At 42.2% G+C, this 15585-nt stretch overlaps 1 protein-coding gene across 1 annotated transcript; it reads right to left on the bottom strand.

Moving 5' to 3' along the window:
- Positions 1 to 811: 811 nt before the first annotated feature.
- On the bottom strand, positions 812 to 15228 carry zc3h12b (zinc finger CCCH-type containing 12B). Its single transcript, XM_083768033.1, has 6 exons — positions 15198 to 15228; positions 7537 to 8352; positions 7006 to 7145; positions 6026 to 6260; positions 5785 to 5891; positions 812 to 5694 (listed from the first exon to the last, which is right to left on the bottom strand). Exons 2-6 carry the CDS (start codon positions 8181 to 8183, stop codon positions 4265 to 4267), a joined length of 2559 nt encoding a protein of 852 aa, XP_083624159.1. The 5' UTR covers positions 8184 to 8352; positions 15198 to 15228; the 3' UTR covers positions 812 to 4264.
- Positions 15229 to 15585: the final 357 nt, after the last annotated feature.

Here is a 15585-nt window from a genome sequence, read left to right as displayed (position 1 = left end):
GCACACAGGTTATCTGTGCACTTAAACATACTGTAGCATGTAAATGTCCCTATAAATAAACTACTGTACCCAGTAAGAATTAGTACATACCAATGGGCTACTCCCAGTGACACACAGTGTCACAAACATTATAGCATTGATTCCCCCCCCCCCCCCCCCCCCCCCCCCTTAAATAAAATGATCATACTATACATTTCATATTTTTTACAATCAAGTTATAGATACAATTTGTATCAACAAGCAAAAGTCAATTCTAGACATTTGTGGCTTAGTTGTTTGCGGGCACTTCAACGGTAAAATGGGGAATATGAGCCACGATCCCTGCTTTCATTTCGACCTTTAAAAAGAGGACAAATGCAGTATATAAAACGTGATAACACTGTCTATGACCCAGGTGAGATCACAATTCGTGCAAAATTGAACAAGTCAAACTGTGGGCAGGACTTGGTGTCAACTGTGCACTAAGCATTTCATTTGCTTAGTACTAGAGACAAACCTTTGCTACCAGAAGAAAATGGTCAGTGTTACGCCTGCGATTAATGAGTAGCAATAGTTTGGAGTTGGTTACTTTTTGCCGTTCTTGTCTCTTTATTTAAATGCAAATGGCCACCAAATATGGCCTTACACACATTTGCAAATCAGATGCTTCAATTATTGTACAATGATTACCAAATAGTCAAAACTGGCACTCTGATTTCACCAATGCAATAGGCTGCTCCTAATGGTTATCACTTGGGGGAAACAAGTATAAATATCCTCAAAAAATAAATATGTTCACTGAATAGAAGTCTATTTCAGTATAGAGGTCATCTGAATCAGCAACCATCTTGTGTGTGTGTGTGAGAGAGTGTGAGTGTGAGAGAGAGAGAGAGAGAGAGAATGTGTACCAACCACACTGTATATATGATATACTATATTTTATAAATTACACTGTAGCCTATATTCTTTTTTTCATTATGTTTCTTTAGCAGTCATTTAAAGTTCAACATTCTCAAGAGAATGCAGTGTTAAAAAAATATGGCACGCAAACTTTAAGCCAAATGTCAGAAACAACCTTGACAGCAGTCTTGCAAACTTATTGTTTCACAGGAAGAAACATTTAGGCAGTTTTCTGTACCTTCTCATGAAGACGAGGCCCAATGTGTCCTTGTCTTATTTCATGAAAAACAATGTCAGCTATGCCCAAAATTCCTTTGGGCAAAAAATGACATTCAAATCCAAATCACATACATAGTTGAATTCTCTTTACATGCGTTATTTGACATTGGTTGTCCTCCAGCCATAAAAGGAAAGATACATTTTACAAAAACACCCAATGAGACAAGGCCAGTCTTAAAAGGTAAAACCACACTCAGTTTAAAAGTGTTTCCCCTATAGATGATCAATGTTACATCATCAAGATGTGGTTGGGCCCTGTGCTGCTCCATCGACAATAAACAACATCCGTTGCAGAATGAGTCCACACATTTACAACAGTGTAATTTCCACTTTAAAGTAGCTAAACCGGATCCTTACTTTGCTTAACCGTTAACGATCGCCTAGTAATTTGTGGCAGTTGATTCTCAATGGAGCTATACAAAGTACAGTATATGGGTGTGATATGACAGATAACAGGGCTAAATGTCTCCGTTACATTTCTGGCAATACAAGGCATTTGTGTTCAGTAATATACCTCAACTGTTTTAGGGGATAAGAATACCTGAGTCCTGAGTCCTGTGGTATTACCCTTTAAATGCAAATGAAATTGTAACCTGGCATGGGCCACCTTTACATGGTGCACCAAGTAAAGCCACTTATATACGGTAGTCAGTCTCAAAGTTCAGGGCAAGTACATACACACAAAGCATGTCCAAGTTACAATTATCAACTTAAATGTACTACATTTAAGGATTTTTACTAAATATATACTGCCAATCAGAGGTGTCTATAGCTGATAATTTCTGGTTTCTGACTGATAGTCAGAAAACTGAGATCCCCTGGGAGGATATCCTGAATGCTTTTATTTTCAAATTTACTATATATATATATATATATTGAAAAGTATTTGTATTAGGCTACCATATTTAACACATTCCCAGGTCTTAGGGTTACAACTAGGAATCTAGAAACTTGTCTGTCAAACTATACTAATGTCCCACCAGACTACTGTTATTGCACCTATTTATTATTAGAGTGTCAAAATAACTGGTGTCATCAGGAAACATGTGCTTGTATTTCTCTTCCAATATTCTTTACACCTTTTGAGATATTTACGTTTTAAACTTAAAATTGTCCACACCCTCTGTCGCACCCTATTGGACCTAAAATTCTGAAATGGTAGTTACTGCACCAAACTTTGGTAGGTTCAATGTCTCACCACTGAAAATACACCAATTGGCCTCATGTTGGTGCTAAAACGACATTTTTTATTTCAGAACTGCAAGTTGTAGAAACAACATTACTTCTTTCAAATGCAACTCAATCAACTGCTGTACACCAAAATCACTTTGCCTTCTGCCCATATGCTGTGCAATAAATGAAAAAAGTGCACTTCATTTGTATTAACACATTTCTGCAGTTCTATACTATGTTGGCAAAATCCGGCCCTATAAGAAATCAGGCTCCAGCCAGATAATTTGAAACAACTTGGCACTTCACTCTCTCTCTTTAAAACCTGCTCAACCCATGAGATAATAACTGCAATATATTTAGTGTAAGTGGCTGTTACAACAATCTGTATTTGTGCAGAAAGTAATAACTAATTCCCCCTGTTTGTCGTAGGGCTGAGTATCACACAATTAAGCTTTAAAACTGTACCATTAAATACAGTACATGAAGCGCCTGTTTGAAACAAACATACCTGTATTACACTTCCGATAGTAGAAAGCATTATCAAAACTATATATATATATATATATATATATATATATAATTGAAATCCTAAATGTAGCATCTATAGTGAAATCAGCAAACCGACAACTGTAACTTTCCCGAACACTGATGCTTTTCTATCTGGTCAATCTTCTGAATTTAAATGCAAGAGTTCTGTAGAATACCGACACTTGACAATTCTCTTTTTTTGGCATCATTTAGCAGCTTATAAATGTCTTTGAAATCATGGCTTATCGTGTGAATTATATGTACATAGATGTGTGCACAGGTATACAAGTCAAATCTCTTTTGGGCTTGTTATGTGCACTAAAGGTTCTACCAAAATAGTTTGTGAAGTGAGACTGAGAAAATATATATATTTTTTAGACACTGAGCTAGTGCTTTACATTTCAAAGGAGGAGGTTCAATGACAAAGATTTTCATTGAATCCCATTAGACAATGATTAAAGCGTGAGGTCATTCAGATATAAGGCCATTAAATGTCAAAGTTCATGCTCTGAGGTATGCACTTACCTCCCACTGACTCGTCTCAGAAAGATCACTGCACAAAAAAGTCACAAATATTATTTACAGCAGTGGCAGACCTACGCAAATATATCTATAGTTAAAGTGTACCGGTAACACTTCAGAACTAATTCATAATACATTGATAATAACCTGAACAAGAGCTATGTAAAATATATATACATTTTCATCCAGGTCAAATTTCAAAAGGTAAATGTAGTTTAGTTTAGTTAGTTGTGTGTGTGACAGAGGTGCCATGGCTGTAAGCTTGGGTCATGATGAAATTGAATACACATTGGCTGGATAAAAATGAAACACTGCACTATAGATTCTGTATTGATTTTGAGTATTGATTGTTTTTCCATTTGTATAGCAATGCCAAAACTGGCACATCATCTTGCATCTTAAAAATTACATGGATATTACAAAAATGCATGTAAATGATTGTTAATGAATACATTACAGAGCCTGCTATGAAGCACTTGCTCAGGTTAGATATTATTAATGAGTTATGAATCCGGTTTAAAATCCCATTATCTTGTATCAAATGCACCACATTTAACAAGAATAGATTTTGTGTGAAATATCTAAGATTTCGACGTAATTTACTGAGGACAGTTTACTAATATGTTGACTTAATGATTTGAAATCACAATGCTCAGTGCCACTCACCGGACATAAAAAAGATCAACTCCTGAGGGCATGAGATGTTGTGCATACAGCCAACATCAAATAAGTGACTAAAGTTGCCATATAGGTCCTTATCTAAATACCTCTGGCTTAAATAGCCAGAGTAGTAACAGGTGACATCTCATTATGTCTACCATTGAAATTATCGTACCATTCCTTCCTTGCTGAATCTCTGCATGTTTGAGATTCTGTTAATGGTTCAATGACACGACCTCAGCTTTGCAACAATTACAGCAGCAAGTTGCTGTGGGTCTGTCAAATGAGGGTTCTTCTCCATGACAGAATGTACAACATAAGCAGGAAAAATGTTGCAGAGGTTACGATATGTTTGATGCTGGTGTTCGGGGATGACGTGCCGTTCTTGATGTTCAGAAATGGATGCGTTCTCCCATGGCGAGTTCCAAATTTGCTCCATTTTATCAGGCATGCTACGGACCATCACCCTTTCGCAACATGGCATCAGGCTGTTACTAAGTAGGTACGAGTGATATCCATAGGATTCATTGGCTCCACATGGCAGAGGGTCCCAACTTGCATGTTGCTCGCGGCACAGTGGCGGTCGCCTCTGTTTCATAGGGTTGCTCTCGTATAATCTTGAATCCGATATGCTGTCCATGCGTGTCATGCCAAGAGAGCGTGTAGGCTGTGAGGATAAAGGTGGAAGGACATTCTGCGTTAAGGGATAGTCTCCAGGGCAGCTGGACCTCGCTCCGACTGCAGTGTGCTGGATATGTGGCGCAAGATGAGATATAGACTGTTTGCGTGGGCCCTGCTTAGGTTCCTCGGGTCCATAGCTCTGAACACTTGCCAGTGCTTCACGGTGAAATCCACGGGAGAAAGCTTGAATCCTCGCCTGTGCAGAAGACTGCTGCTGCCCCTTAATGCTCTCCTCTAGGCTACTGTCCAAAGAGCTCGAGTACTGATCTCCATAAGAGGAAAACGGGTCACTGTTTGATTGGCTGAGGCAAGATTCATGGCAACGGCTAGGGTTCCTGTGGTACACGCCATGCTCGTGCTCCATGCTACAGAAACTGTCGACGTGCATGCTGCTCATGCTCATATTTGAAAAGTCACTATGCAGAGAGTAATACCCATGGTCACTCACTTGGGAGTCATACTTGGGAAACTGTTCGTTGTACGTGATAGAGGCGCCATGGCTGTTGGTGACTAAAATGGGTGGGTAATGTACACTGGACATGTGCTCCAGAGAATTCTGTACGAATTGCATCGATCCCGGCACCGGGCTGCTGGCCGACCTGGTATTCAAGGCCCCCGCCGCGTGGCTCTTGCTAGGCTGCATGGTGGGCACGCTGAGAGCGGACACAAGGGAAGGCACAGAGTTCGTCTCGGGCTTCCTACCAGACGGCGCCTCTTCTGGCTCACAGACCACCGAGCGAATGCTGGGGTCGGACTGACGTTTGGGTGGCACACGTTTGGCCTCAGAGCCGCTGTCCCCTTTTCCACCCGCTTGGCCCCCGGCGCCACACTTGGCCAAAGCCCCTTCGCTCATCGTCTTCACCGCAGACAACTTAGCAAAGGCCCGCAGTTCATCAGCCACAGAGCGCTGAGGCTGGTTCACACGCTCTGGATGGTAGTACTTACACTTGTGTCCATATGTGCACTTTTTCCCTGTTTTAAAAAGGAAAAGAGTCAAACTAATATTTACCCAAAGTACCAAATAGTCCTACTGACAAATAGCTGGTTATTTAATTAACTTACCATAGGGGCAGGGTTGTTTTTTGTGCTCTGGAACGACGGGACGTTTCCGGAGGAAATTCTCTAAGCTTGGGCCATGTCGTCCTAAAGGATCATCAGGGGGCATGAACCTAGAAGACAAAGAGTTTCACTTGTCATTTAAATGCCAGCTTCTTAATGTCAACCCTGCCACACAAATATCAAACAATTTGTTATAATTTTAAGAGTGACGCTGCCTTGAACATAATGGACTGTGATTGCTTACTTGTCATTGACAAATGAGTACATGAGCAGGCGCTCCTCAATGAATTTCTTCCACTCTGGTTTCTCATTTTGCAAGTCCCTGTAGTTGTCATTCGACACAATAATTCCATCAGAATCATAAGCCAGCTTCACTATGAAGCGATCATCATAGCAAACCACTCTCCTTCCCTGAACTCTTCGAGATGGGGTGAACACCAGAATCTTTTCTTTTTCCAACTTGCGTAAAATGTCTTGATCTGCAAGAGATGTTTCAACAGGTTTAACGTTTGTGTAGTCATGGGATACAGATCACGGGGCTCAGTCAATCAATTCAGATTTCAAATAATAAACATCTATTTATTTAACCAATCCCTTGTTTATCCATTGCACATATTCACGTACCACCGGCCTTACATACTGCATATGCCGTGAGTGTCATGTTTTATAACCAGGGGTGCACACAACTGGTGCGCCAGTGCGCATGTGGAGCCAAAATGCATGCTGTGCGGCAGATCAAACGCATGGAGTCGCTTTTGCGTACCAAAAGCCACTGGGACAGGAATTTACTTCATGAGAATCCTGGCTGTATGCAACATTCCGGTGCATATACAGCCAGGCACCCTTGGAAGAAGCAAGCCCCATTACGAGCTCTTGTGTCGCATACTACAAATGTCTATCTATGTCCTGTAAATAGACTTAGAAATAAGACTCGTGTTGACTGATCATTACAAGTGGCTCTTATTTTGAAGAGGAAGTCAGTTTTGCTTGTTGCAGGAAGCAGAAGCACTGACAGTTTTCTGAAAAAGCTATGTTTCTAATCTATGTCAGTCGTTCTTCTATTTTTCAAAAATAGCAGACCTACAAGCTCGTAGCGCGCCACTCGGTGGCGCGCTATGAGCTTGTAGATCTGCTATTTTTCAATAGCTAAAGCATAGCATAATGCTAACACCAAAAGGGGTTCCCGCACAAAATGGGTTAAGAAAAACAACTTTGCTTTACTACCTGTGATAGGGGCATCGGGCCTTGACTGCTCTTTCCTCCAGGCTGGAACAAACACAGTGATGTCTTTGTGTCCTTTCTCCCTGAACCATTCGACAGCCAATTGTATACCACGGCAAGAGAACACTTCTTTGTTTCCATGGCTACAAAACAAAGCAACACAAAACCAACATGTAAATGGTCTACTTTAAAGTACATATAATGAGCATCAAAGAAATATGTGCACATCCATTTTCTTTTAAATGCAAAGCGCTGAACTTCAAACTACAAAACTTGGGGACAGAATAAAAGTTTGCATACTGTAGCTCCCTTTTGTATATATATTTTTTGGTACCACCCAAGTGGTGATGAGCGACGTTGCGGGCACACTGCTCTTCTTCAGACTACTTTAAAGAACATACATCAACACAATATCAACTGGTAATGGTCTACTGAAAAGAAGATGTGTTAAAGGGAAGTGTCAAATAGCTGCCTAATCCAATACATTCTGACTGAAGTAAAGAAGTATGATTGTGCATAATGTTAGTGTCTTACCTCATCGCCACATTTGACGCATCAATGACGATGGGCCTGAGGTTATCAAAAACGTCCACAGATTCTTCTTCCAGGGATGCTTCTGAACTAACTACCTCTTTAACAGAGGGGGTCCAAGTGGACGTCGTGGCTGTACTGATGCTGGCTTGAACTTCAGGCTCTATCTTGTTACCGAGCCTCACCAACTCTGCGAGAATATCATTAATGAGAGCAGCAGCCCCCAGCTTGTGAAGCACAGCCTCTACCTGTTCCCCCGAGTATCCCAACTTCAAGGCAAAGTCCATTTTGGTTTGGTAGTCCCGTTCGCTAGTAGCATGCTTGATCCCCGGCGGTCCGTCCTTTGTATCGTCAACACGGAACTCGTGCACAGTGCTACTCTGGGACTGGGAGAAGCTGGGCCGGTCGAGGCACGGAGAGCGACAGAGCTGTCGGTGAGGTTTGGTGGCGACAAAGGGCTCCCCCCTCCTGTAGCCGCTGTTGCTCACCTGCAGCTGCTGCTGTGCCCGCTCTTCCGACTCGCTGTCCGAGCTGCTGTCGTCCTCGGAGTCGCCACAGCCATGCCGAGCCTCACTCGAGTCAATGGCCTCCTCCTCCCTGCATGGGGGTTTTTCCATTTTGAGCCTCTCCACAATGGACCATGTTGACATCACGTTTGCATAGCCACCTGAGATTTCCACCACATGATTTTTTTTTTCAACTCCACAGCAGCCCGGGTGTCATGTTGTGTTCAGTTGTTGACTTCGGCACGTCTGTGTAGGGTCAAAGTGATATGGTCTCTCCTCTGTTGAGCGGACGAATTCAAAACACTACGTAAACCTGAAAGTACAAAACACAGAAGTACTAATTAGCAATGTAGACCCGCACTCAAAGCAAACGTTTTTATTTGTTATGGTTTCATTAAACTGGAAAAGATAATGTAATGGAAATCTGTTGCATTCAGTTACAACATGCACTGATCCTTTCAAACATGCAACAGAACAGATCACAATGTTTCTGCACAATGGCAAGATTGTGGATTAAAAGGAACCTTGATTACGGGCCAGCCAGTGGTTTACAATGGCGGGGTGGGGGTCTGTAGAGCACCTGCCTCAAAATGCATCAATAATAGGCTATGATCTATCTTCAAACGGGTAAGGAGGGTAATAATCATAATTATAATAATAATAATAAGGGAAAGAAGTCACGCGCTTTGGCATGGAGGGTCAGATCAACATGGAATTCATTCTGTATTGGCTATATAAGGAGCATGTGACGAATCACGAATGTCCCGGGCAAGTGGTCACCTGCCTCAAAATGCATAGCCTATCAATAACAAGCTATGATCTCTCTTTGAACGGTAAGGACTTAATAATAATAATAATATAGCTTCCCAGGACAGTGGTTACAATGGTGGCGCCTTCTGTGTAATGCATGTTGCCTAAATGTGCGATTAAACCCACTACCTCAGTATTATTTAATAAGCACACTGTTCTCAATGGTGCATTATGTATGAAGAGAGCTCATGTTCCTATTTAACAGTTTGACTGCGGCTAATTGTTTAATCCAGGGTTCCACCACGCTTAATACGCTAAACCCGCCATTTGTTTTGCATTTAATTTGACGTATTTTAATAATTAAAATTAAACAGCGGCTTTTTCGCGGACCTGGTGACGAGGCCGTCACGCTATGATGACGAAACCGGAAATCAACCCATGCTCTGGGCTGCTATAAAGGCTTCTGGGGAATTGAGCCCAATGCACGTGAACGAGGGGGTAGGGACAATCTTGGCTCGCTTTGCTCTCCGTCTGTGACCCGGATCAAGGAAGTGGCTTTTTTGTTGGCTCAATAACAAATGCTGGGATTGTTTACGAGCGGTTTTTCACGGATCAAAAGCACAAATACTTTGGCCTATGCTGCAATGGTAATAAAACAATCTAGGCAACGTAGAATATTTGATTAAATAGCGGGGAATGTGGGTTACGCAGTAGAACTGTTGATGTTAAAAAGAAATCTATTTACATCGGTGTGTGTCATGACTTGATTGTTTACTGGGCGGGGCAATTAAGTGACTATGACCTGAGGGCAAGAACAACATGGCCTGTACCAGACTCAGTACATCTCAAAATACATAGGCTACATACGTATGACCTATCTATTCAATCTAGTACCCACAGGTCCCACACTGTACATAATTTGGTGTTCATATATTCAAACCGGTAAGGACTCCTCACTTTTTAAGCCCTCAGCCAATCGAATCATTGCTATATGGGGTACACACGCACACACAAAGCTGGCCATAGGAGGGGCTTGCGCCCCTCAAAAAAGCTATATGCATACAGTAATAAGCCATAGAAACACAGACCGAACTTGAGAGAAAGAAGATCAAACAATTAACAAATTAGTCCTTTAAATAGCTGATTGGAGACTGTAATTGATGTCACTTCTTGTCTTACGCTGATTGGCTGAAGAAGGGGTTGTCTGTCAATGCTATAGAGCGTCGCAGTCCCATCCCCTTTCAGAACGACGAGTGGCCCAGGAAATGAATCCCAATGCATTTCTCCCATAGGCTTTTCTTAAAGTATTTATTTAAAGACGGTTACGCCGCGGACAAAGCCAACTCGGATCGTGACAGATCATGACAATGAACACAATGTTTTGGGCCGATCAAATCATTTATAAGAAGAAAAACAAAACAAATAGTGTTGTCTCCTGCCTTTATTTTCTTCTTTCTAACGATTTGGTCGGCCCAAAATATTGTGTTCATTGTCATGATTTGTCACAATCCGAGTTGGCTTTGTCCGCGGCATAACCGTCTTTAAATAAATACTTTAAGAAAAGCCTATGGGAAAAATGCATTGGGATTCATTTCCTGGGCCACTCGTCGTTCTGAAAGGGGGTGGGACTGCGACGCTCTATATTCCCGCAGCCAACCATGCATTAGCAGGGTCCAGACTCCACACAAATAAATGGAAATACGGTTTCAAGGGGGAGTGGTTAACCAGGCTACGAAAATGGATAGTGGAGAGTGTGGATCAGAGGTTCCCAAACTGTGGTGTGTGCACCCCTTGTGGTGCGCGAACGCCTCCTGCTGTTTTATCGTGTTATTTAGCAGCACAAACGGCAAAATCCGGTTAACCACTGTTGTAAGGAGATGTATAGAGGGGAGTATACTGCATGTCTCTCGATGCAGTGACATTCTGTGATTATTTGCCATAATCATATTTAAAAAGTTTCATTTTGGGCCAAATACAACGAGACTTAGGGCCGATTCATACTCCTATTTTAAGCTGTTTCGGCGCTGTAGTGCCGAAATGATTTCGGCTCGTCAGAAATTTTCAGTAGCACCGAAGAGCCGACTTTAGGACGGTACCCGCCCCCCCGAACCTCAAATGACGTCAAATTGTAGGCTCTACAGCGCCGAACCGACTTTTATTCGGCTCTAAAATAGGAGTATGAATCGGCCCTTTGCGTTGGGGGGTGCATCAGCTATAGGTCAGGAGGTAACGGGGTGCACAGCCAATAAAGTATGGGGACCGCTGGTGTGGATGATATACTTTATCAATCCTATCTATACAATCATATAATTAGGAGATCATTGGGAGATCTAAAAGGTCAAAAGGTCCTTTGACGAATGACTGTGAGCTTTAGTTCTTGACCGTTTCCCATGACCCTCTACCATATTGCCGAATTTTGTGGAAAACTGCCAGAACTGCAAAAAATGGCAGAATCACAAAAAAAACATTACAAAAACAATAAGGGGTCTGCGCTTCTTCGGGCTTGACCCCTAATAATAATCAGACTACCTACTCTGTGGAATGATTTTAATTTGTGCATATATATGTAAACATTTGTAATAAAACTTCTGTGACTAGGATTCACCATTGGGAAAACCAACAAGCTCTACTTTCCCCCAGCCTGCAAGTAAAATACAACCATTCTAGCTTCAAGAGGCTCAGCCCATTACATGCGTTGCCTAGCAACACAGCCCTGTCATCAGCTAACTCCCTTTTACCAGTCACGACTAACACAAACAGCTCATCATCTCTCTAGGCAGCCAGTAAATGCAGAACATTTTGGCCTACAGTGGAACTCCACAATAAAAGTCTGGAGCCAGCAATCATGCAAACCAAAATTTGCCTCATTTTGGCTACCGAATGTACCAATGGCGGTACTGACCAGCGCATGTGTGCACGACACGCGTGCGCACATGCCGCGCACACGCCGCACACACACACACACACACACACACACACACACACACACACACACACACACACCCCATTTCCTAAGAAGACAGACACACGTTCCATTTCCTAAGAAGACAGACATGACATTCTTTAAAAATCGAAAGGTCTTGACAGCACCATGGCATATACAATAGCATAAGCTTCTGCCATGTTCAGGTTACATGACACATCTATGAAGAACAGCTAGTCCAATCGTTTTCCCTCCACCTCCACATTCACATGCTTAGACATAGCAAGGCCTCAACACTATCTTTCCACATGCACAGGCTGCACGTGCAGGTCTGTTTCATAGCAACAAGTGAAGCAGGTCCCTTAAGCCCCCCTTGTACAGCTGCCCCCCCCCCCCCCCCCGGTCTGCTGGACAAGGGATAAAGTGACCAATTCTTATTTTTCTTTTGCTAAATAACAATTTAAAATTAGACAAACGGCTAGCCTGTTGGGCTGTTGAAGCAGTTAATGAGAGTGGTTGATAAGCAGTTAATGAGAGTGAACAACAGAGAATGTGTCGTGCAGGTCTTTTTTGTGTACTAAGTGTGTGTAAAGAACAATTTGTTATATGAGATGAGAGACGAGCATATCGGCTATATAGCTTCAATGGAATTGAAGACAAGAACAGTGTTCTAAGGCTTTATCCAAGTCACTCATCTAGGCTGGGATTTAACCATTTGCTTAGTTTATTATTCTTATTTACACCCAGGGAAAGCTGCCGTGCACAGATTCTCATTTTCAGAAAACACTACAGACAGAACAACCTGGGAGCTGACCAGCACACTGAGCATACCCCACCCACTGGCCACCCGGGCACTGAGCAACTCCACTGTCTGGAGCAGTTAAGGGCGTTGCTCAAGGGCACTTCAGCAGTGTTGGGTGGAAGGTACGCGGGGGCCATTCACTTCCCCAACCCCACACAGATATCTCCAGCCGGTCCGGGGAATCAAACCTGTCAGTAACAAGGGTGCTCCTCTAACATTTAAGCCACCTCGCTCTGCCCCCAATAAAAAATAAATTGTTAAAATGTGCTTAATTTGTCGCTAGTAACCCCGAACATATTGTTTATACAAACACAAAGCCATCGTCGTGAATACTTTTCCTGATGATGCCAAGATGTTGTGTCTGTCCATATATTTTCAGAGTTTACTTAAGTGTTTAACTGTGTAAATATAAAACCTATGGTCCATTTACACACCACACTGTATGTATCGCTGTTCCCAACTGGCACAAGCTTATCGTAGGTGGATTCACTATAACCTACCAGACACACTTTTCAGGACAGAGATGTGCCTCATACTGTTTTTTTTTTATATTATATATTATATTTTTTTATATACTTTTATATTAGACAATCAACTACTTTGTAGTTGTAACGAACTACAGTAGTGATTGCCAGGGGCCCAGGGCCCAGATCAATTTATTCAAAAGTGAAATTAAAATAATTATGGATGCTTAAATCTGCAACCAGCCACCAGCACAAGCATTAACCAACACCAAATCCAATATGGGTGGCGGTGGCTCAGGGGTAGAGTGGCTGGATGGGAACCGCAAGGTTGCCAGTTCGAACCCGGGCTGCCCCAGAGTTAAAGGATATATAAATGCACCATTTACCAACATATGTATTGCCAATTTGCCTATACACACACATTTATTAACCAATAATACACAAGAGTGCTATACTGTAAGATATTGGTGTGCTGCGATTGTAACTTAGCATAAGGCTGAGTGCAATACATTAGCACACCAGTGTCAATATCTCACAGAATAGCATTCCAGAGTCCCTCTCATGTATTATTATGATGATACTGCAGTTTCAACAATATTTATTCCATTAAAAGGCCAAATCTACAGGTGGCTCACAACTCCTGCAGATCTGCTATTTTCTGTGAATGTTCCCACCACAATAGGGATGAATAGGGTAGTCTTGCGTTGCCAGACTCTCGCAACTTTCAAATGTCTCCATCATACAGTCTGGAGGGGGGGGATGGCATACCAATTTCATCCAATCAGGAGAGACCTCTGACCTCATACAGGAACAGGATTCAGGACAAATAATTGAAATTTGGAGTGATAAAACGTCACACACACAAAACAGTAGTCCCCAGGTTGAGTATGGTGGTCCCTGCCTCATGTTACAATCCATTAAAACACCCTGCTATGACTGAATTATTCCACAAAAATACCTTTAAATGGCAAATTGCAGTGCAAATTCCTTCCATAGTCTATTACATGTGTCTGATTGGGACTTGTGGACTGTATAAGACACCATCTTCAGAAGTTTCTTAATTTCCTTCCAAAAGGTACAATCGGCCACTAGAATTGGGAAATATATTGAAGTGACATGAATGAACATATAATCTGTACGCCCGGGGTGACTGGGTTTTCCTGGTGTTTTGAGGCGAGCCTTCCAGTATTCCACTAGAATAATTATTGTTCAGTCAGTGTATAAAAGTGAAGTAGTTTACTGAAGAACGCTAACAAACAGACCAAACGTTGAAGAAATGTACGTTTGTCAGAGATTTGTCTCAAAAACACGCTTTAATGCTAAAACGTACGTGTTTTAGTTATGAGAATAATTGGGTACAACAAGTGAAACCCAGCAGAAAGATGAATGTACCGTTATTATCAAAGCCATGGAGTCAGCCCTTTATGAATCATACGTAACCTTACAAACTGCATGACTGCGCAATTGAACCCGGCCCGTCCCCGATTTAACATTTTTGCCCCCCAGTCCATTAAAATTCGATGGACACGAAATTAGCTGACGGAGATTCAGACTATATATCACAACAGCAGCGTGATAAGTTCATGATGCTGGGCATCACACACAAAAACCTGCCATAACCTGCAAGTGATGTCAGCAGCACATCATCATCAACCCAATAGGGCTAATGCACTTTTTCCCGATATTCTTGCGATATTTGACACATTTGTGGGGTGTGTTGTGACCATTAGATAATTGTCTTTACATCGACATATAGGCCCTGGCTGGACATAACACCTAGCAAACGTTAGCTAGCCATCAGTTAAGCAAATAAATGATCCTTCCTACAATCCTGCATCTGTGTTCTCTTTGAATCACAGCCGTACATGTTAGTCAGTGCGCCTAAACCACCAGCTATTCTGGCCACTCCATCTATACTATAATAGTTACGATGAGCTAACCATGTATAGCTAAGGCCAACTTAACAGCTGACTTTCGATATCCAAAAGGTAACATTGACATTGATAATGTTATTTAGCTTTAACGTTGGCTAGTTAGCCCTTTGCTAACATTATCGGCAATCTCTGTGACTTAAACTTAAGTTAAAGTGTGCCCTTGCTTTCAGTTCCCTACAAATGGCAAAACGGGTGATTCTTTCTAAACCTGGTCACCTAGAACGCGTATAATTCCAAAGCACACTTGTGATTAGTAATAACGGTGCGGAATCGTGCGGATCCTACCTTGTTGCTGTCATCGTGCTTCCCCTCCGCGACAAACGTTACACTGCTGCCATTTGTGCTGCTGTCGCAGTTTGACCGGGGTTGCCAGATAATAGGATAGAAAAGCGCAACCTAAAGCTCCCGAAATAAATGCTCAAAACAATTTGATCCCAGAACTTGGGGTTTCCCTAGGCTGGCTGAGTGAATATACGAGTGACTCGAGTCGTGACTGTGTAGCCATTAGCCAACCTCATTGTACTATCAGTAATATACAGTGTGGAGAGAAAAAGAAAATATAAAACAATTGGGGACCGTTACACAAGGCTGACTTCAACTATATTAGGTCTATATCCATCTCCAACATTGGCGAATGGGCTGGCGCTGGGCAACAAAATAAATATGGACACCA

The sequence above is a fragment of the Protomyctophum parallelum genome (genome assembly GCF_964188405.1).
Source record: "Protomyctophum parallelum genome assembly, chromosome: 1".
Classification (NCBI taxonomy): Eukaryota; Metazoa; Chordata; class Actinopteri; order Myctophiformes; family Myctophidae; genus Protomyctophum; species Protomyctophum parallelum.
The sequence above is the reverse complement of the archived record's forward strand: the minus strand, read 5'-3'. Positions and strand labels throughout refer to the sequence as shown.